This window comes from Trachurus trachurus (assembly GCF_905171665.1).
Source record: "Trachurus trachurus genome assembly, chromosome: 15".
Lineage (NCBI taxonomy): Eukaryota > Metazoa > Chordata > Actinopteri > Carangiformes > Carangidae > Trachurus > Trachurus trachurus.
Window position 1 is genome coordinate 10741483 of NC_139906.1, and position 22920 is coordinate 10764402.

The 22920-nt window shown below is 44.5% G+C and overlaps 1 protein-coding gene across 1 annotated transcript in view; it reads left to right on the forward strand.

Moving 5' to 3' along the window:
* Nucleotides 1-22920, forward strand: part of lrpprc (leucine-rich pentatricopeptide repeat containing) — a gene marked incomplete at its 5' end in the record, with an annotated part of 63102 nt that overhangs the window by 9635 nt on the left and 30547 nt on the right. The window contains 12 exons of the mRNA XM_083988087.1: nucleotides 2756-2874; nucleotides 3006-3096; nucleotides 5195-5264; nucleotides 7548-7575; nucleotides 7988-8045; nucleotides 9049-9155; nucleotides 10520-10597; nucleotides 11145-11210; nucleotides 11450-11563; nucleotides 11708-11838; nucleotides 12179-12264; nucleotides 17098-17305. Coding sequence (XP_083844213.1) covers nucleotides 2756-2874; nucleotides 3006-3096; nucleotides 5195-5264; nucleotides 7548-7575; nucleotides 7988-8045; nucleotides 9049-9155; nucleotides 10520-10597; nucleotides 11145-11210; nucleotides 11450-11563; nucleotides 11708-11838; nucleotides 12179-12264; nucleotides 17098-17305 — 1156 coding nt within the window. The remainder of the gene's footprint in view (nucleotides 1-2755; nucleotides 2875-3005; nucleotides 3097-5194; nucleotides 5265-7547; nucleotides 7576-7987; nucleotides 8046-9048; nucleotides 9156-10519; nucleotides 10598-11144; nucleotides 11211-11449; nucleotides 11564-11707; nucleotides 11839-12178; nucleotides 12265-17097; nucleotides 17306-22920) is intronic.

Here is a 22920-nt window from a genome sequence, read left to right on the forward strand (position 1 = left end):
GTGAGTGTAATCGCTGAGTCAGTTAAAACCTCTGAGACATCTTTGCATTCGGCACAACTGTCTGCAGCACTTTCTCTCTCTCTTTCTTTCTGGACTTCCTTCTCGAGTCTCGTCATTACTGAAAAGAATTTGCCAAAAAACCAGCTGGAGATACAAAATGTTACTGCACATCCCCCTGTAAGACTAGGACGGTGTTAATTAGTGAACTGAAGGCCCAGTCCCATTTCTCATTCAAACCCTTTTACTAAGAAATATTCCCCTACAACATGAGATCACTACTACAACATAATACATCTCATGATATGCATCATAAAATGTCTTAAAGGGATAGTTCAACATTTTGTCAAATTGGCCCATTGCCATAATCCCTATAGTCATAGCAGTAGGTTCGTTACCTTTAATTGTCGGTGCTGACTGAGTTGTTTTTGAGATAAATTCATGCAAAACCGCTGATGCACGATCCCGTCGGGGGCAGTTTTTCAGCAAGCAGTCTCTGCATTTACCTCTAAAACAACTCTGTCTTGTAACGTTCTGTTATTATCTCATAGCGTGGTCAATGTGCAGGTCACAACTTGTCCACCAGAGCGTTTTGGAGTTGTTGGATTGTGTATTTTATGAGTTTGATGAGGGAAACCAAGAAACCCCATGAGCCTCCGTAGCGTAGCTCTGAGCAGCTCACGGCTCTGCTCCGCCGTTCTAAAAATAGCTTGCACCGACAATTAAAGGTAACGAACCTACTGCTATGACTATAGGGATTATGGCAATGGGCCAATTTGACAAAATGTTGAACTATCCCTTTAAGTTAAATTTCAGACATTATGCTGCTGTAGACATGAAAACATATTGATTCAGGAATTTTCTATGAATGAGGTCGTAAATGTATGGACATAAGTTTGTAACATTTAATAGTTGTGGTAACTGTAAAATCCTTATTTATGACAAAAAATACTAACAAACAAAATGTGTCTCATCCATAGGTTAAAAGCCAAACTAGTTGTTTCACCTTGTTTCCAGTCTTTGTGCTAAGCTGAGATAAACAGCTGGGAGTGGTAGCTGCATATGGACCAGGTCCACACAGACATAAAAGTGTAAATGTAGACTGTTATTTTTTTCACATTGGTAAGTGGACGGTGTTTCTTAGTGGTATGAGTGGTTACTACTTAGCTAAGACATGCAGTCACTTTTCCGTGAGTGAAAACTGAGCAAAAAGCAACCTGGGGTTCAAAGAGGTAAAAGCTCTCACCCGCAGACCTGACTTGCAAAAAAAAAAAAAAAAACATCAACATGCACAAACATGCTTGTTGGACAATTGAAAAGTGCTGATTATCATGAAAGCTAACGTGCAGAAGCCGGAAAGCACAAGAGAGAGAGTGAGAGAGAGCGGCGGCTTATGCATTTATACGTCCACCTCTCCATTCACTTGTTTTCTGTCTGTCTGGCTCACCGTGAAATTGATTATGGATTATTCAGGAGGAAGGCAGGTGCTCCCTCTCTTCTTTCATAAAAAAAAAGGGCCGGATGAAAGCGATGACGGGTTAAGAATGGACGGGTGGATGGATGGATGGCAGAATGGACGGATCCTCCATTGAGAAGAAAGAGGAAGATCGCCTGTTTACTTTTTCTTGAAAGCAGGATAGATGGATAGTGAGATGGGGGCAGATGATGAATGAGTGATATGGATGGAGGGGAAGGGCTGGATGGATGGAGTGGTTCAGGTAGCCCTATACCTGGGGTAGTGCAGCCCCAGCCACAGGTTTTAATGGCATATAAAAGCCTCAGACTCATCTTTTATTCAGCTGAGGAGAGAGACTGCCAGGTGAACACACACGTCCCAGGAGGATGCAGAAACACAGAGCTGTGTATATATATATTTGTGCGTGTATGCATGCATGTGTGTGTGTGTTTCAGAACCTGAGTGGATTAAATACACACAGCATTTGGAGGTGTGTCAACTCAGAGAAGCACTTCACGGTAGTTTGCCGAAGTCCGCATGGGAACAAGGTGTATTGGTGCACTGGATGCGGTCGTATATCGCATTTAGAAGTATTGATATTTCTGTCCTAAAACTGCATAGCAACACACACGAGGACCTGTGTGTTGCGCTCATTTAGGCCCATGTTCTTCTGCGGCCACGCTCCCAGACATATGCAAAGTGCTGCAGTGCCTCCTCCTCCATACGTGCACACACTCACTCACAAACACACACATACCAGCGGGCATATTGAGTGTGTGTGTGTGTGAGTGGCTGTTCCATATGCATGTGGCTGTTTTGGCCTCCTTCCCCGGGGCAGGACCTCGGGGCTCTGCTGGAGAGCTGGGCAATTGTGCAAGAGTCCACTTCAGGCCTAGTGCATGTTTATGTACACGTATCCACCAGTGCAAGGTAGAGAGAGAGAGACAGAGGGGGAAGCAGCCATTAGCATTTTGTCGATGGAGGGTGTGTGAGTGTTTGAAGGGGTGAGAGAAAGTATGTGCCAGCTCATTTCTTGACCCATACTTAAACCGCGGCTGCACGGCTCCAGGCCTGAACATGAGAGTGAACGGAGCGTATCTGTAAAAGTGCAGCATGTGATTCAATTAAAATAAACACAAGCACACAAACTGTTGTCTTCCTGAATCCTGAATTTCTAGGATTCATATTCAACTATTGATCCAAATGTCTCAAATATTCTTTGTTCCTTATTGAACCTTCATTCCCGGGAGATAAAGTTGATTTAAATGAAAATGCTAATTTCTTTTTGCGTGTGTGTTGCAGGTGTTCTGCAGGTGATGAAGGGGATGAAGGAACTCGATGTGTCTCCTGATACCGAGATGTTGACCAACTACGTCATCCCTGTCTTCTCCAGCGTAGAAGCAGCTCAGCAAGCCCTTAAGGTAAAAAGTCCAGGTTCCAGTTTTTTTTTTATATATACAGTATATATATATATATATATATATATATATTTACATTTTGGTCATTGAAAAAAACTTTGTGTGTGACAAAAATGTGATTTTTCTCTGTTTAGGATGCAGGTGTTGCTTTGCCGTCTGAGGCCTTCTTGTGTTTAGAGGTTCGCACATTGGCTCTGAGCAACCTGGCCAAAATGTACACGCTATGTGAGTACACACACACACAAACACACACACACACATTCCAAAGAAGCTCGACTGCATCTTGAGCATCCATCATCATAAAAATCGCAGCTTTGCCTGCAGGCTAATTGGCGCAGTGTTAACACACACACACACACACACACACACACATGCACATACGCACAAACACACACACTTGCCCACTTACTCCTCTGTGCTCATCAGGCCTTTTAAGAGATTAGTCTGTGTGAATATGTAAAGAGCGAGAACGAGAGGCGCCTCCACCGGCGGAGGGACGGGATAGAGAAGGCTGTTAAATAATGGATGATTCTTCTTGTTTTCTGTCTTTCATCTCGTTTTAGTCTCAAACATCCACCGCTGGTTTTTCACATATGTCGCTCTCTTTCCTTTTCATGTATTTCACAGTGTCTCCAATGATTTTTTTTTTTCACTTCACATGAAGAAATTCGTCAGTGTTTTTCAACATTTCCTGTTTCTCTTCACTGTGTGGTATAACCAGAATCACAGAACAGCCTCAAACACTTCATTTAAAAACTTTATTAGTCAAGAAATACCAAACCCTTTCGGCTTTCACCTTCATAAATTTAAAGAATTTCAAGCCTTTTTCAGTTTTGTATCATTTAAAGTTGCTCTGTTTTGACTTTTTGGGCTTTAAGCAATTCAATGATGTGACCTTGGATCTGGCATTTTTCAGATTGAATTAGATTCCACCCACTGCCCCTCATACCAGGTCTACAAAGGATTGGTAGAATAATTGTTAGTGAAAATTGGTATTGTGGAAATCTTCACTTTTATATTTCTTGGGTTTTGGACCATGGATGTTTTATATTATCATCGTATAATCTCTTATAATAGATCCATAGTTTGGACTGTCAGGTTAAAGAAATAGGCGTTTGATTGGTCATCAGTTCGAACCCGGAGACATTTTGTATTCAGGTTTTCCGTCCACAGGTTTTTCTGACTGAGAAAAAAATGATGAAGTGATGACATTTTATCTCATATTCAAATGGTCAAAGATCAACTTCACTGTGACATCATTATGTTTTGTTAAAACACACAAGCATTATGCAGTGCTGTTAGCTCCATACAACTACTAGGCAGTTATTGCAGAGCTGGTTTAGCAGCACAGTGGTCAGCATTAGAGGCCTGAGGTTTGAGCTCTTCTCCACTGCATTGCACTGGTTCAACTGGGCTCATATATCTACTTACTGTATGGTTATGAGAGGGGCGGTGCCACCTCTGTCATGGCTCCAAGTGAACTGAGGCACTAAGGTGTCAGAGAAAATGGTCGAATCTGCCATTTTTTAAACAGCCAAGGGACTGTAAACCGCTCACTGTCACCTGCTCCATTTTGTTAATTAACGTTTGTACTTGTAGCGACAGTGGCATCGACCAGAAACAGTGTGGACTTCTCAGGGCGTGCAGACATTTCTCTATTTGTTATCCCTTCGATTTCAATCATCGTCGATCAGCTTGCCACATTGAATATGACATCATACATCATCATCATCATATAACACCACACTGACTTGGCAAAAAAAAAAAAAACTACTTGAGGCTTAAATCAAGTAAAGTTGAATAGTTGAAACTGTGGACATGACGAGGTTACCAGCGTTATATTCCACACATATAATCACATTGTTAGTCACAGGGAGTAGTTCATGAACAGAGAGAGAGAGAGAGAGAGAGAGAGAAAACTTTATTGATCCCAATGGGCAATTCAGTTTGCAGTTGCACCTAGCCATGGTGAATAAATACATAAATAAACAAAGGACAATACAATACCACAACCAGCATGACGTGAAAAGAGTCTCAGCAACACATTCAAATTGACACTCAACATTTAAGAGCCAGGGGAAATAAGCTAAGATATGGTGTGCCCCTACACGCACACACACATACACTTAAGCAAGTAAAAAAATAAAAAATAAAAAGGAGAAAAGAACCAAACTAACCTACCTACGCATGACAATCTTATTCAGAAGCCTGATAGAGGATGGGATAAAAGAGTCAGAGTAGCGATTAGTTTTGGTCCTGGCTGCGCAATAGGTTGTTTGTGTCTTTTCTTTCTTTGTAATCACTCTCTTTCTGTCACTTCCAGTGTCAGATCCCTCCTTCCCTGCACTGGATCACATCAGTTTCCGTGGCAGCCTCATCCAGGGCTTCAAAAAGTGAGTCAATTAGCCGGTCATCTGTGTCTCTCTGTGTGTGTCTGCGTGTGTCTGTGTGTGTGTGTCCTCCATCATTTCATATTCCACATTTCTCCACATTTTTGCCTCATAACTCCTGACTGGCGTTTAAGGGAGGCCTGTAGCATTATTGGAGGTCACTGCGGCATATGCTATGAATATGACATGTGCATCCTATCACACCACCATCATCATCTACAGTGTCTGTGTATGGGCAGCTGCAGGGAAAAAAAACACTCCATCACACATGCACACACACACAAACACACACATGCGCACGCACAAAGCCTCATGCATATGGAGGCCATCATCCCTCAGCTCTCGCCCCCCCCAAAGCACCGTGGGAGATATGTAAATTAGCAGATGCCCACCACTGCCCCATATACCCAAACAAACCCCCAGACTGATCGCACAAACTCTCTCAGACACACACACACACACACAGTTAGCCTCAGGACCGGGGTCTGACCTGTGGGCTTTTGTTGAAAGGGTGTTTATGAATATTTACAGTTTAACACCACACGCCCACACACTAAAAAACACACTGCGGCCCCCTGAGCGCGGCCGGAGGTGAGTCGCAGAGAAAAGTGCTGACGTGTCTGCAGGGCTCAAACTTATTTCTACCACTCAAAAAAAAAAAAGAAAAGAAAAAAAAAGCCAGAATAAACTCGGTCGAGCCAAACTTTGAATTTTTTTTTCCTTTTCTGCCACTTTTATTCTTTGTTGTGGCTGATGTGATAATTAACAGTGAGAGTTAATAATCTAACCACCGTGATGGATGAAATGAAGATAATACGGTGCAATGTATCCTATTAAGACAGCAAAGGTTATGAAATTAATAGCAGCATTGAATGTTCTGCTCACGGCGACACAGTTAAGAAGTTAACTTAACACCAGTTCAAGGACACAAAGCAAAACAACTCTTTATTTTTTTTTCGTGAGAGATCTGCAGCTTCATGTGAATAGACAGTGGTTTCAACAGCAGAGTTTATTCTCATTTTAAACCTAACTATCATAGGTTACCAGATTGTTGGTGCAGATATTGTCGTGTCTTGTGCATGAGGCTTTTGTTTGTGTATATGAAGTCAGTTTATTCACTATTTGTCCGTCTTTTTTTTGTGTGTGGCTGAATCGGCTTCCTTTCCTCAGTTTGCTCTGCTCACATTGCATGAATGCACACGCACACACACACGCACACACACACACACACCTACACATGCTTCTGACTGTTAGGTTGCCTGACAGGGTCATAATTGGGCTTGTCACTTGTGGAGTGCGCGCGTGTGCGAGTGCGTGTGCGCGAGTGCCGTGTCATTGCAATGCGGGACCTGCCCCTGTCAAAGACAAGGTCAGGGGATAATTTAATCATTAAAGACCTCCTCTTCTCTCTTCTCCTCTCATCTCCCCGTCTCTCCTCATCTCCAGCAACTCGCTGACAACGCCAGAAATGTCACACGTTGTCATCATTTAGCCCGCATGTGTGTTCGCGTCTTTGTGTACGAGAATGTGTCTTTTGTGGCTTCCCAGGCTTTTGTGCTGCCGTCTCTCCTCTCTCTTGTGCTGTGGGATCGAGGGTGTCAGACTGAGAGATCTGTCGCTTTTCCTCGATGTTTTGTATTGTACTACACTGTCAGTTCAGTAGCTATGTCAGCATGACACACTCAGTATTATGGGTACTTAAAACAAATCCCATTTGCTGTCAGAAAATTTATTCATTCATTAATCTAAACTCATTTATCTCAATGTTTTTTTTTTATATTAGAAAATTAATAATATGCAATTCAGAGGGAATTCCATGCAAATTGAGGTGAAATAGAATAATAAAAATAAAAATAAATCTCTGTTTCACCAGAAGTATTTCACAATAAACAGCATATTTCTCAAAATTGTTATTTGAGGGTTTTTGATGTTAGACAGATCATTAAGGGGGGCAAAAGTTCACAAAAAAGGAAACTGAGAGGAACTTAAAATCTACAGATTGTGAGTTTCCTCCAGAAGCATTCATTGAAATAAGCAGCAGAGAAAAAGACAAGTGAGGACAGTAAAGGTGCTTTGGAAGTGTGCGTGTTTGTGTGTGGTGGTGTCTCCTCAGAGAATGTAACTTTCAGAAATGTAACTGTTTTGCGGCCTAAAAGCAAAATGCACTGTTGCTTATGAGAAAATGAATGAACCCTGTTCCTCCTCGTTGGGAGTCTTGTTGACCTGTGATGTGATGATGCATGTTGGACCGGCTGCTCATGTCTTGTCCTCTACTGCCCCCTGCAGGTGTGACGACGTGGAGAGCATGGTGAAGGTAAGACCTGAGCGAGAGCCGCCCGCAGCGTTTCAACATCTGTGGAGAATCGAGTATCAGAACAAACTAACAAACCAACAAACAGGATTTTTCCTCTTTGTTTTCTTAAACTCCTCTGAATCTTTACATCTAAAACTGCTTTTTCTTTGTTTCTTCCTCACAATAGAGGGGCTGTAATAACCTATTTTCTCACCATCTGTTCCCTACAGAGTTAGATTTAGGGAACATATACAGTATGACAAGTGCCATCTGCTACCCTTTATCTAAATCTCCTTATGGCACAGTGAACATATAGACAAAAGAAACATGCTTAATTCGTCCATTAAGAGGTGTTAATGTACTGTGTTTTCTCAAGGGATGTGTGTGTGTGTTTGTGTGTCTTTGTGTTTAATATGTTCTTCTTTTTCTCCAGATTACTGATCTCTTATACAAAGACAAGCGCTTCTCCAATGAAACCTCCAATCCTGCTGGTAAGGACAGATTTATACGCTGTTAACACAGGCAGGTTGGAAAGTACATATCCATCAGTATCCGTGTGTGTGTGTGTGTGTGTGTGTGTGTGTGTGTGTGTGTGTGTGTGTGTGTAGGTGAGAAAGAGAGAGAAGGGTGTATGTGTGTGTATCCATCACATATCAGTAATCATACTTGCAGACTGCAGCCTCTGCAGTGTCTGTCTCCGTCACTTTCCAGCTATAATTCACATGACAGAAAAGTGCCCTGTGTGTAAGTGTTTTGTGGTTTGTGTGCGTGTATATTTGTGTATCCGTGTGTGTATATTTGTGTGTGTGTTTGTGCTCAGTCTCATTAGCAGCAGACTGCTGACCGGTCCGCTCCTTGTCATGAAGCCTGTGTGTGTGTTTACGTGCAGGTGTGTGAGAGTGAAAGGACCTGCCCTCTGCATCTGAGGAAACAGAGCCTGGCTGCTGACACAGCGCTGAGTAGTTAAAGTGTATGAGAGCGTGTGTGTGTGTGTGTGTGTGTGTGTGGATGCAGGACTGTGTCTCTGGCCTGGCTGTGTGTGTGTGTGTGTGTGTGTGGAGTGTTAATGTCGCTCTGCATCAGTGTGTGTGTCACAGAGCGTCCCCAGCGTTGAGACTGGTGTGTGTGTGTGTGTGTTTGCTGGTGGGAGCGATGGAGACTGTTATCCATGTCACATCCCGTTAGACGACATCTGCGATTGTCTGTGAGTGTGTGTGTGTCTGTGTGTGTGTGTGTGTGTGTGTGAGAGAGTTGAAGTAAGAGGAGGCTGTCACTGCCAGCCGTCGCACATTCACTCACACCGCAGCCTCTGTCAGCAGAAAGGACACACAAACACACACTCTGCAGAGGTTACGGGGGAAAAAACAGTATAAATGCACAAATGGATGCAGTGACTGACACAGTGGCAAATGAAGTTTATTCCCAAGATAACTGCTCACTCTCTGTGTGTGTCTGTGTGCGTCACGTGTGTGTGTGTGTTTCTATCCTGTCCAGATGCGGCGTCCTTCTTCTTGTACAACCTGATGGACAGCATGTCAGAGCAGGAGGTGCAGGCACAGGAAGACAAACTGAGGAATTTCTTCAGTCAACTGCACGCTCAGGTACACACACTGATGATGTCACTGTAAACACACACACACTAGGGGTGTGCCAAAAAAACGATTCACATAAGAATCGCAATTCTCATTTAATACGATTCAGAATCAATATAAAATGTCCCAAAATGGATTTTAAAAAATAAAAAAATGAAACAAATCTGCTGGCTGTCGGCCTCCATTTCCTGCAACATGTTTAACTGCACTATTTTTTTTAATAAAGAGGCACTTTTTAATTTTGTTACTTAAGTAATATGTGATATTGCTTTTATGCAACAGTTTCAACAATTCCATCTAAGCATGGATACATGTTTAAAACTCAATAAATGTGAAAAAGACACTTTAGTCATTCTGTCTTGCAAAGCAGACTGGAGTAGATCATGAGGATCCTTTGCACACTGATAGACTGAAGCAGAAATCATTATGAATCAAATCATTTTGAATCGAAAATCGATTTTGAATCAAATCGTAGCCCCAAAAATCAGAATTCAGATTCAAGAATCTCACCCCTCACACAAACCATACCATACATTCATACACCAATATACTTCATATCCAGTTCATTCATAACCTTCCTGCTTTAAAGGAGCTTACACACTCTGATCTGAGATGATTTGCAGTGTGTAATCACACTCGGATTATTCACAACACACACAGACACGCTTCAGTCTACGCTCGCACATCCTCCTCCTCCCTCTGCTCCATTTCCGAAGAGCGACGGTTTGAGTTGGGCCGTCCAGAGTCCAGACATGTTGTAGAAGATTAAATCATGTTTTACACTCTTTAGTCAAAGGTCCGTCTGTCTTAACTGGCCGGTTGTGGTTCAGTCAAACAGTTTCCTGGTTCCAACGTCGAAACCTTTTTCGGAGGAGCTGAATCGAACAGCTTCAATCAAACAGTGTAATCATAAACAGGAAAACAACGGTATCATCCGTCGAGTTATTGAGGATGCTGCGGAGACAATTTGCCAAATCAGACCCTGGAGATGCTCTGAAATCGAATTATACTTGGGTAGTGAAATGCTCATGCACGAAGGATCAGTGGGAGCTCAGTGGGAGCTTCTGTGTCTGAAACGACTCAGTGTAGCTCTTTTATTACATTCAATAAATGTTTATCCTGGTAGAACTGATGTGTGATTAACATGAATCGCTATTGTCTGTTGAAGAACAACTAAAACAACTAATGATTATTTTAATTATCAATTCATTTGTCAGTCATTTTATCCTTTGATTCCTCCTTCCTTTAAAAAAAAAAGCGAACAAACACTTGATGCAGATACAGATGCATTTTGTCTGTCTTGTTTCTCCAGCTAACAGTATAAAAACCTCTGAAGATGCTGATTTCTCTCCTTTTTCTCCTCTCCTCTGCAGAATATAACCATTTCACTAAACATCTACAGAGGCATCAGGAACCTCCTCAAGTCGTACCACGTCCCAGAGCTCATCAAGGTACAGAGCTTCACCTCCAGACAGATGTAGCAACTTTGAGTTAGATTACTTAAAGGGATAGTTCAACATTTTGGCAAATTGGAGGTAAATTCATGCAAAACCGCGTTGCCTTCAGGGACAGTTTTTCAGCAAGCAGTCTCTGCATTTACCTGGAAAACAACTCCGTCTCATAATGTTCCGTTATTATCTCATAGCGTGGTGAATGTGCAGGTCACAACTTGTCCACGAGAGCGTTTTGGAGTTGGATTGTGATGAGTTTGATGAGGGAAACCAAGAAATCCCATTAGCCTCCGTAGCGTAGCTCTGAGCAGCTCGCGGCTCTGCTCCGCCGTTCTAAAAATAGCTTGCACCGACAATTAAAGATAACAAACCTACTGCTAAGACTATAGCGATTATGGCAATGGGCCAATTTGCTAAAATGTTGAACTATCCCTTTAAGAAACAGACCTCATACCTGTACTTTGTGTATTTGTACTACTCACTGCACTATTCTGCTTACTGCAGATGTTTCCAGATGTTAACTCTGTGTTTGTGTGTGTACTATTAGGATGTGATCACCCTGGTGGATCCCAAAGACAGAGCGTCCATCGGCACAGCTGCTCCCCGTCCCACTGTGAGTAGGACAGTGTGATGCAACATAATTGATCTTCACTCCCACTTATATCTGTGAAATTAATGTCGCTTCAGCTTGAATGAATAATTAATAGAGAACCACAAATCACTTCATTGTTTCAACCGTGAGTAATTAAAATCTTGTGGTGACGAATGTTTATCAGAACAAGGCATAGTACACATGTGGTGTGTGTTTGTGTGTGTTTGGTCATAAACACGTCTCATGTCGCCGTCCATCAGGGAATTGAGGTGAAGTTGCAGGCGCTTGAGCAGAAGGTGGTGGAGCTGAAAGCGGAGAACAAACCGTTGGGCAGCGTCCTCAAGCAGCTCATCCAGGCTCTCTGCGCAGAGGAGGTAGGAATTGTTTTGGAAACTCCGTCCTCGTCTCCCTCTTGGAAATGACTCACTTTTTTGTCTTTGCGTTTTACTCCTGAGACGACGTGTCCCTTTTTTTTGTGTGTTTTTTATTGTTTTTTGTTTTTTCTCTCCTCCTATCAGAACCTGCAGCGCGCCCTTGAGCTGAAGCAGCAGAACGAGGATGAGATGACAGTCGGCAGCTACGCCACCCTCATCAACCAGTGCTGTCACCACGACAATGTGGAGGAGGCGCTCAACCTGAAGAGGGAACTGTGAGTGGAGCAGGACACACACACACTAACACACACACACACATATACGTATATATATAAAGCAATGCTGTGACCAGTAGTAGGCCATTAAAGTTTAACTTGACTTGTATTAGGGGAGACATTAATGCCCCTCCGTCGTCGACCAGGCGGGAACACAGGAAACTCGGCACCGTCTTCCTCCCTCGTTTCTTTTTCTCGCCACTCACCCTCTGGTTTCAGCATCAAATTGAAGTCCAGCTGTGCCGTAGATGAGCTGCATTACTCTAAGTGGGCCGCATTAATCCAGTCTGTCTCTCTCTCTCTCTCTCTCTCTCTCCTCCTCCTCTGTCCCCGTCTCCAGGAGTCGTAAGGACTCATCAATAGTGCTGGATGCCAGTAAATACATCGCCCTGGTCAAGGCGCTCTCCAAGAACGCCAGAGTGGAAGGTAGGTTCCTCATGCTGAATTATCAATTGATCATTGTGTGTGTCGTGGCTTTCCTTCATGGTGTCAAAGCCACGTGAGAGGCATGAAAGGCAGGGTTTCGTACAAGAATGAACGACGTGAGATGTATCCGTTTCAAAAACATACGTTTACTTAAAGAAAAATCAATTTACTGTACATCCATCACTCCTTCACTCCGTAGAGAAACTATGCTCCCTTTCACCGCTCTCATGTCCAACTGAGGCCGTCAAACTCTACACTATAGATATACAACACATAGATCAAAAATACAAACTATGAAATTAAATCTAAATCTCAATCTATTTCTACATCTATAAATTATGGCTCCTACAATTGGTTATTGTTTTTTATATTTTTTTATTAAGCATTAAGAAGACTATCAAGTGTCTGATGAGTAAAAACTTTTCAGAGCTGAAGTTGCTTTTCCAAACTGGTCCAAACTCCACAGATGATATCCTTCCTACTTCAGGAAAATTAATTGATTATCTGAATTATTGTGTGTTTGTGTTGTGTTGATTAATTAATTGACTAATCCCACTAGTGCGCTTAGTTCCTTACTACTTTTTCTCTGACAGTAAGCCGGATCAAACGAGATCAGGCCTGAACTTAAAAAGGCCTACAGATGTGTGTTTGTGTGTGTGTGTGTGTGTCACCAACTCTGTCACAATCTGTCTTCCTCCCTCCCTCCCTCCCTCCAAACCACATTAGCCGGCCATTTCCAGAATGCTACGGTGGGTTTCCTTCAGCCCATCGAAGACCCAATTACCATCAGTTTTGCCGCTCTGCTTTTTGCACACAATGACAGGCAAAATGTTTCCCCTGTCCGTCCTCTCCTCCCCTTCCTCCGCGCTCCCTCTGTCTCCGTCTCTGTCTCTCTATCTGACCCTCTCTCCCCCTGTTCTGTCGCCAAGCGTGTCATTCTCTCACCCCCCCTCCACACACACACACACACACACACACATGGACACACATTCACGTCAGTTAGAAATGAGAGAGGGGGAAAATTACAGGACTGTGTGTATTTTTCCAGAATTATTGAAATCCGCCTTGATGCTAATGGCAGATCATGTCTACCGAAGTGCTTGAGCATTTCACACACACACACACACAAACACACACACACACACAGAGCGACACACAAATTTGCATGTGAATTCAAGCAAAAGGCATTTGGTGGGCTCGGCGGTTGGTGTGTCCATCTGTGTGTGTGTGTGTGTTTCGGGGTGTGTGTATAGGCAGCGCTAACGCATTTGCCATTAGCCAGAGTGTGCATATGGAGGGGACGCTTGTCAGCCACATTAGCACACATGGCTAACCTTGATGTTAGCCTGTCCCCACCCAGACGCTGGTCTGCCCGGCTTCCAGCACACACCAGGCCCAGTTGAAGATCATGTTTCCTGGCATCTCGCTTTATTTCTCGCCCTCTCTAATGGCTCTGTTGTTTTCGCCCCTTGGTTCAAAGAATCCAGTCCCACCTCACCAGCCAACTTTGATTTTACGTCAACTTCCTTACCTCCACCTCTCCTCTTCTGCAGTTCCCTGTAATGACTTCCTTTTGCTTATAAACCGATGACTTTCAAACACAGACCTACCGCACTTCAACATATGTAAAAGTACAAGCACAGAACAACAGAGACACGACATCCAGAAGTAAAAACAGTGCCTTTTATTTATTAAGAGGTTCATTGTCCCAGGTTTTTTGAAAAAGGGGTGAAGACCGCACACTGTTGTAGCTCCTCAAATGTTTATTGTAGGCTAAAAGATCAACGTTTCGATCACATAGGTCTTCGTCAGAAACTATGCGATCGAAACGTTGATCTTTTAACCTACAATAAACATTGTGCAGGTTTCACCCCTTTTTCAAAAAGTCTACTTGTATGTTAGTCCTGCACCTGTAATATTTTGGATGTGTGTGCTCTATATCCCACTATCATTGTCCCAGGTTCCCCTCAAAATCATAATATGCACCTGTGAGCTGTTGTGAAATGTTGAACCTCATATTATTAAGCTGCATTCACATCTGCATTATTATGGGGAAAAACTGCACCTCCCTCCTATACATGCACGTTTATGTAATCCTGTTCAAATGATCCTATTATGAGTCCTTGGCTTGCTACCATCCTCATCAAATAAAACCAATATATAATGATCAATCGTAACTTGTGCTGTGATAAGTTCAGTGGTTATAAACTACAACAGATATAGATAGAGACCCTCAGATAGATCATCATAACATTTATCAACAACAGTTTTAACATTTCTGAAGATACAAATCATATGCAACACGTTTCCTATTGAACGTACACAATAAAGTAATTTTTGTGGATCTTTATAAAGGTTCTTTTACAGTAATGGTAGAATGAATCGATTCCCCCTGAGACCCAGTGGGTCGTGGGCTTCAAGGGAGCTGAACACCACCTACACCTCCTCCTCCTCTTCCTCCTCTTCCTCCTCCTCTTCCTACCTGTGCTTCTCTCTCCCTCCATGTTTTTAAATACACCTCTCATCTATCAGCAAGCGTCTCTTTGACCTGCCCTTGCCCCCTCTGCCTTCATCTGTCCATCCTCCCACTTTGGTAAATACAACTTGTTCTTGGCTTTAGTTGGTTGTGGAAATACGTGTGTGTGTGTGTGTGTGTATGTGTGTGTGTGTGTGTGTGTGTGTGTGTTTGGGAAAGAGACATCACTAGCAGTCAAGTCATGGAACATTAGATAAACCATTGGGCTGTGTGATGTCTGTTTACCTGGCCTGTCTGCCTCCCCATCCATGTGTGTGTGTGTGTGTGTGTGTGTGTGTGTGTGTGTGTGTGTCTGTGTGTGTGCACTGGCTCGCTTTGCTGGCCGCGATGCTCGGCTGAGCTGATGGATATGCATACTGTCTAAACGGACGGATAAAGGGAGAGCTGGCAGGGGGGGGAGGGGAGCGGGGGTTTGGACGGTGGACGGAGGGGATGGTAGCTAGTTGTGGCTCCATTTGGGCAGATCAACTCCAAGCCACTGGTCTCAGTGATTAGCGGGTCTGTCAGACTGATGGAGAGAGGTATGGATAGAAGGGGGGGGGAGGGAGGGAGGAGACATGGAGAGAGACGGAGAGAGATAATAAGTTACATCTGAACTGATAAACAGCACAGACGTGACAACAGATCAGCTCATTATGGAGCAGTTATTCACAGCTGATCGGCTTTTTTCTCTTTTGCAACGCTTTGTTGTCGGTGTCTTTTTTCCTGTTTTCACACTATTGACCTGAATATAAGTAGACATCAATAACAGGGCGACCTCACCTCACCGCTCCGGCACCTGTTGAATAAATGACTTTGAATAGAAAATAACAGATCAGGCGTATTTTAAAAGGATTGTTAAGCGTTAAAGCTGAAATACAGAAACATCCTGATCGTAGAGAAGTGGTGAGACTTTCCAAAACCTGCAGCATGAACCAGTCTCTTCTCCGCTCATGTTTACTGAAGGAAGTGAAGCTGGTCGGCCTACAAGAGAAAAGGGAGAGTCGGAGTCTGTGATCTGTTCTGTTTCCATCATTTATTGCCAGTAACTTTAGGTTTAGTAACTTTTACCTCTGACAAGCTTCACCCCTCCCTCCTCCTCCCCACTACAGTCACCTTTACTCCACCTTTCCATCCTGTATTTTCCTCTGTCCCATTAAATCTGTGACAGCTTTTGGTTCCCATTGCCATAACAACTGGCACAGAGAGGTGGAGAGAGGGAGAGACAGACTGAAATTAGGATGCCAAAGCACTCACCAGTGGCCCTGTCCCTCATCCTACAAGTGTGTGCGTTTGTTTGTGTATGTGTGTTTCCAGTGGAGGGGTTTTGTTATATTTCCAGGTGTTTGTGTCATTAAACCCACATTGTTCTCTATAACTTTATTTCCTTTGCTGCTTCTGTCTTTTTGCCAGTTTTCACACAACACAAGGAGGAAAGAGTGCCATGGCTTCATGCACATTATTCAAATATATTCTGCGTTTCTGCGTCTCTCCATCTCCTCCTTTCCTCGCGGTCATGCTGTATAGATTAGTATCTGTGGTGGAGAGCGGCTGTATCGCTGTCAACCCATTAGGAGCTGTCTAAATAGACAGTAAACGCATCTTAATTACCTTACTCTGATACACCACATATGCACACACACACACACATACACACACTTTTCACCATTTAGCCCCTAGTGTTGGCCAGATGGGCGCGTGGCCCAGTAAAAAGCCCTCCATTACCGGCTGGACTTGACCAAACCGATCCACCCCTCAGCCCGCTTACCGGGGTCTCACTGGGGCCACTGTGGGCCCTTGTCGCCACATACCTATAATTTAGCCCCCCAAGTGCTTTCCACATGGCCACGGCAAAAAGCCGGCCTCCATTGTAGGGGTCTGGTAATTGTAGTCTCGTTTAGAAAACCGCAAGTAGCAATTAGCGCAGAGTTGGCATTATACGGGGTTGGATTTTCATCCCCGCTGGGCGCAAAATGCTGTTTTAATATGGGTTTGTTTTCCCCACATGGAATTAGCTAAAGGGGCCTTTTATCATATTCACACACCCTACTCTTCTCTCAGCCAAGCTCTGCCCACCTCTCGCTTTCTCTCTCTTCATCTCTCTGAGTTATCTCTCTTTCTCCTTGTCTTTTGTTCTTTCCCTTCATCCTGTCGTCGTTACCTCCGAGTCCTCTCTCGCTTTCCCCTGTTTTGATCGAGAGGTTGAAAGTGTTTCACATCTCATCCACCCAAAGCGTCGCACACAGTGTCGGGGTTAGAGGAGCATTCACAGATTTTCTTTCTCTTTGTCTTCTCATCCTCCCTTTCCTCCGTCACAGAGGCCGTAGACGTCCTGAAGGAGATGAAAGAGAAGGAGGTGGCGCTGAACGACGCGCACGTCACCATGCTCTTCCACCTTCTCAACACCTTAGTGACCAAAGGCGGCGCCGCCGTCATCCAGCAGCTGCAGGACACCATCTTCACCCTCGGCCTGGCCAAGCCCTCGGCCAATCTCTGCTCCCCTCTGATCACCGCCTACCTGGAGAGGTACGACGGCCACGGAGCGCAAACACACAGATTCGTACAATCACGCTTTGGTTTTCAGATTTAAAGGGATAGTTCAACATTTTGGCAAATTGGCCCATTGCCATAATCCCTATAGTCATAGCAGTAGGTTCGTTACCTTTAATTGTCAGTGAAAGCTGTTTTTAGAACGGCGGAGCAGAGCCGTGAGCTGCTCAGAGCTACGCTATGGAGGCTAGTGGAATTTCTTGGTTTCCCTCATCAAACTCATCAAATACACAATCCAACAACTCCAATGCTGATGCACGGTGCCTTCAGGGACAGTTTTTCAGCAAGCAGACTCTGCATTTGCTTCGAAAACAACTCTGTCTCGTAACGTTCTGTTATTATATCATAGTGTGGTGAATGTGCAGGTCACAACTTGTCCACCAGAGCGTTTTGGAGTTGTTGGATTGTGTATTTGATGAGTTTGATGAGGGAAACCAAGAAATCCCATTAGCCTCCGTAGCGTAGCTCTGAGCAGCTCGCGGCTCTGCTCCGCCGTTCTAAAAATAGCTTGCACCGACAAATAAAGGTAACGAACCTACTGCTAAAACTATAGGGATTATGGCAATGAGCCAATTTGCCAAAATGTTGAACCTTTAACACTGAAACTTTTATTTTATTTCTATCTTTGTGTCATTATTTCTCTCTGTTGCTCCACTGAGCGGCCACAAAGCTCAGTGTTGTTGTCATATTTGTGTCTTCATCATCATCCAAATCCAGTTGCCAGGTGTGTGTGTATGTATGTGGGTCTCAATGAGTCAGTCATCCCTCCCTGTGATCATAGCCGAGGTGACGTTCTGGGTCAGCGATTCAGACAGAGAGAGGATGTGAAAATTGCTCATTTATGTGTGTGTGTGTGCGCACATGTTGTTAGAGCCAGGTTTTGTTTGTTTGAGGATCCACCAGCTGCAACCTCTCTCATGAGCCCCCACCCCTGATCTCCTGAAACGCCCACCGCTGTACTCCAAGGTGGAAGAGTGTGTGTGTGTGTATGTGTGTGTGAAAGATAGAGACATTGATGCTTCTTCCCATAATACAAATATGCAAATGACCATTACCAAACACGGGCTAAAAGGTCACTGGTATCGCCCCACCCCTCGGCTCCATTCAGAGTGTATCTGCCTGTGTTGGTGTGTATTACTCTGTTTTTATGTGTATGTGTGTGTGTGTTTGATTTGTCAGAGCAGCTTTTAAGTAGATCAGCTCATTAGCATGTTAATTATGTACAGAGCACTAATTGCTGGATTTAACACAGGCACGCAGAGCGCCGTCAGGGGCCGCGCCGCCGCTACACACACATGACCTGCACATGCTTTCATACACACTGTTTACTTGAAGTGTACATGCTGCAGCAGAGGTAAACCTTTGCAAATGAAGCTCATGCACACACACAGACACACACATGAGCTCAGACTATCACACACACTCTGGTGCTCCCCTGCCGCTGTTTGTTTTGCTGTAAGTCTGGTCTCTGGCACAAACAGAGTTTCCAGGTTCACTCGTTAATCACTGCCTCTGTGAGATTAGCAGGCTAATTTACTTCTGGGTCATCAACAGCAGCCAAAACACACACACACACACATATACACACAAACAGACACACACCAGCTTACCACGGCCATGTTCACAAATCAAGTGCCAGTTGTACTTCCTCCAAATGATACTGCAGTGAACGTACACTAATGAACACAAAGTGAACAAGCTGCTGTTCAACCATCATCTGTGCTGCTGCTGCTGCTGCTGCTGCATCTGTGTGTGTGTAGCTGGCTGCTAAGTTGTTAAACACTTGGAAATAGTCGACAAAGCTGATGCGCAGGTAGAGTGATCTCACTTTCCACCTGAAGACAGCAGCAGACTGTTTGGACTGTTTCAGATGCCTCAAAGAATGGATATCTTTCTTGAAGCTCGTCTCATTTTCACTCTGAACCAACTTTTTGATTGAGGAGATTTCTCTCCGCAGGAGTCGGAAAATGAGTGAATGGCTCATCTCAAACGTTGGTTTCAGCCTTGAAAATGGTTTAGATGAATAACGAGTAAATAAGCTCCGTCAGAAAGTCTAGTGTGGGGAAAACCGCAGCTTCACAGAGAGAAACTAATCACGGTCGTGACACTAATCATCGCTGTTTCTTTTCACTTGCTCTAGTTTTCACTGGCGTCAACAAAATGACATGTAAGGCTGCGATATTCTTCGTTTCATCGCCAAACCCTCGGTGTTAAAAGGCCTTTTTTGGAAATTAATCATTTCATGAATCTCTCTGCTGTGAAGATGATGCAGAAAATGTGTGATGAAATGGCTGAGAGAGAGAGAAAAGCAGCTCCAGCCTCAAGCTCCAGGTCTGGTTCAAGCACGAAGACACTTGACTTATGTGCTCCAGTTGTACGTATCTCCTGTCTCTCTTTTTTTTTTCCAATCTTTTATCTCCATCCCTGCGTCTCTCCACCTTTTTCATTCCGTCAGTCAGCGGACAAACAGACAGTGGAGAGGAGGAGGGACGGAGGAGAAGTGATAAAAAGAGGACAAAGCAGGCATCACTCTCGCCTGCACCCGTCTCATCGCTGCGTCAGCGCTAATGACTTAATGAACACTTCTCCGGCAGATTAGCCCCTTGACAGCCCATCACACGCACCGCCCCGTCAGTAGCCTTCACGCCCGTCGTCCGCTCAGCATTGTGTGAGCAGCTAACCAGCTACCATGTTAGCTGGCATGGCAGCTAGCTCGGGGTTTCTGCATCCTTATGGAAATGATTAGCGACAGGAAATGCTAATGAGAAGAGCTGGCACTGGTGGCAGGACACGTATGATAAGACGGCAACGGTGGCGGTAGAGTAGCGAGAGGAGGAGGGAGGTGGAGAGATGAGTGGAGCAGAGGAAACTGCCTCATTCACTCCCACTCCCACTCCTTGCTCTTGTCTTGTGCGTACATGGAGTTTAAGTGAGTCCAGAAACACGCCGAAAAATTGACATTTTCAGCAGCAGATGATGGGAAGCAGCAGCCACAGGTGAAGTGAATCAGAGGATGAGGCGGAGGAAGTGGTTGGTGATTGGTGAACGATGAACAAGAGGAGATGGAGAAAGACATTAGAGGGTAAACTCCAGCCGATCACGGCTCTGTATAGTCGACGATCACTTCCCACAGATGCCAAAATAAATCTGACCTATGTTCATTTTCTTCTGGCACAGCATTCGGCCCAAATCTGGCCCATACGCATCATCATGATTGTCAGATTGCTGCTTCCACATCTGGACCATATCTGGCAACCACAATCACACACACAACATCTTGTAGAGATGAGTGTATAACTGTTGAATCTTCTGGAGATGTGGAAGGTTGTGGTCTGACAACACAGACAATATGTTATTCACTGTTCATTTTGTTGCACACAACCTCTTTTAGCTCCTTTTTTTTGTTTTCCAACGTCGCCCATTACCCATTTTTTCCTTCTACCTGATGAAGAAAAAGAAACATCTAGAGCCAAAAATCCTCCTCACAGTTTTGCAGAGAGATAAAGAGGGGGTGGATACTGGATTTGAATTGGTCATGTGACCAGAAACGCCACCCCAAATGAATTCAATGTTGCCGTCTGTCTGTCTGTCCGCCAGCTAAGACGCATCAACTTCATAAGGTGATAATGTGTCAAATGTTGTGTTGTCAGCTTGTTTGACCGCCCCCTTGAGAAGCAAAAATAATGAGTGTGTGGGTATTGGCGTGAACATTAGTAAGTGCCATTCTTCAGCACATGTAACAGCGGGGCTAGTGGTGTCATGATCACGGCCTCATTTGCGTTTCGACACCCCGTCCTCCCCCACGCGAGGACAGTGGCTTGATAACAGGCCTGCCGATCTCCGACGAACAAAAGAAGGGGATGGAGAGGGAGAGAAAGAAAGGAGAGGAGGAGGAGGAGGGTGGGGAGGGGGGTGGGAGTGAGATGAAATGAGCTTCCTTGTCTAATCCTTCAGGTTTCCACCGAGCAAAGCGCTCGTTATTTTTTCAGGGCTTAATTGGCTGGAAAGTGGCTGACATGCAAAGTTGGGGACATTAACAGGGCTGCGCGCCGCAGTAAATGGCAACGCAAAGTGACAGTTAAATTGTACCTAGGGGAAATTATCCATCTTTCGACATCCTTAGCTCTTTTTTTGGGGTGGATCGGCAGGCGGAGAGAGGGGGGGGAGTGGGGTTGAGGGGGGTGTAATTGCAACGCCAGGCCCTTCTTCTTCTTTTTTTTTTTTTTTTTTGCCAAGAGTGATGGGGTGTTTTTTTTTTTTTTTAAATAAAAAAGATGTCTCATTAGGAAGGAGGGATTATAAGTAGATGTGGAGGAGCTTGATGGAGGAATGAATGGGGTGGACAGATAGAAGGGATGAAACAAAAGTGGAGAGGGAGTTTTGAAACATCCACCAACATGACTTGGGCTCCAGGGAGAGAAGCCATGTTCCCCTGTGCACATACGCCACATTATGGTAATTAAAAAAGCAGCGCTCTGGACTTTTTTTTTACCTCGTCCTTGTCCCTTTTATTCTTTTTTTTCTTTTTTTTTTGGGACAAAATTGCATGCCCATGTCGTCCCCACTCCCTCCTCGGTCTCGTTCTACCTCCACGCTCTTTCTCTCATTTTCAAAAATCTCTTAGTCTCTCTTCTGTGTTGTTCAATCAGACTGTTGTGTGGTTGAACAGCCTCTTGACTGGCGCAGCTGAATAATGTTGTCCCTCTTCATTTCAATTAGCGGACCTCTTTACCTTCCAACCCTAATCACGCCATTCTTCCTCCCTCCATCCGCTCTCCTCCTCTGCTCCTGCCTCACAGGAGCCGAACTCAAGGTCATAACCATTTCCTGTTTTTTTTTTTCTTTCTTTTTTTTCTGGTTTGTTGGTCTTTACGGGCATATTTCTCTTATCCGCTTTGTCTAATTGATACGAGGAGAAAACACTTCAGAAATTATACATGTTCACTCTCAATCTCTCTCTCTCCCTGTGCATCTCTCCGTCTCTTTCTCACTCACTCACTCTGCCCCCTGCCTCCCCCATGGATGCCCTATCTGCTTTGACCTCTGTGTGATTGACATGGTAATTACCCAATCAACAGATTGATGGCAGCGCTGTCACAATAGAGGGGATTGAAGTGGTCTCTCTCTCTCCCTCCCTCCCTCCCTCTTCCCTCTCTCGTTCTTTTGCTTCCTTTCCCCCGCATCTCTGTCTCTCTACTTCTCTCGTTATCACTCCATCAGGCGCACTCATCCTCTCTCCACACACTCTTTTGTTTGTTCGTCCGCTTGTGAGGGATGGGCTGAGTGAGGTGGTCGGAGGGGATGGAGGGGGGGGGTGGACCGAGCAAGAAAGGGATGACATGAGATGAAGGGAGTGATCTTCTACTGGTGGTTGAGGGGGGGCGGGGGGGTCTAATATTGTTGCCATATTTCTGCTAAATTGCCCAGCTGGGGGGCGAGGTCGTCGGAGGGGGAGTGAAAGCTGACAGCATGGAATCAAAAAGGAGGATCGGCGAAGGAGAAAAAGAGCGGGAAGAAAGGAAAAGAGATAGAGAGAGAGAGAGAGAGAGAGAGAGAGAGAGAAGATCAGGTGGAAAAGGGAAATGAGAGAA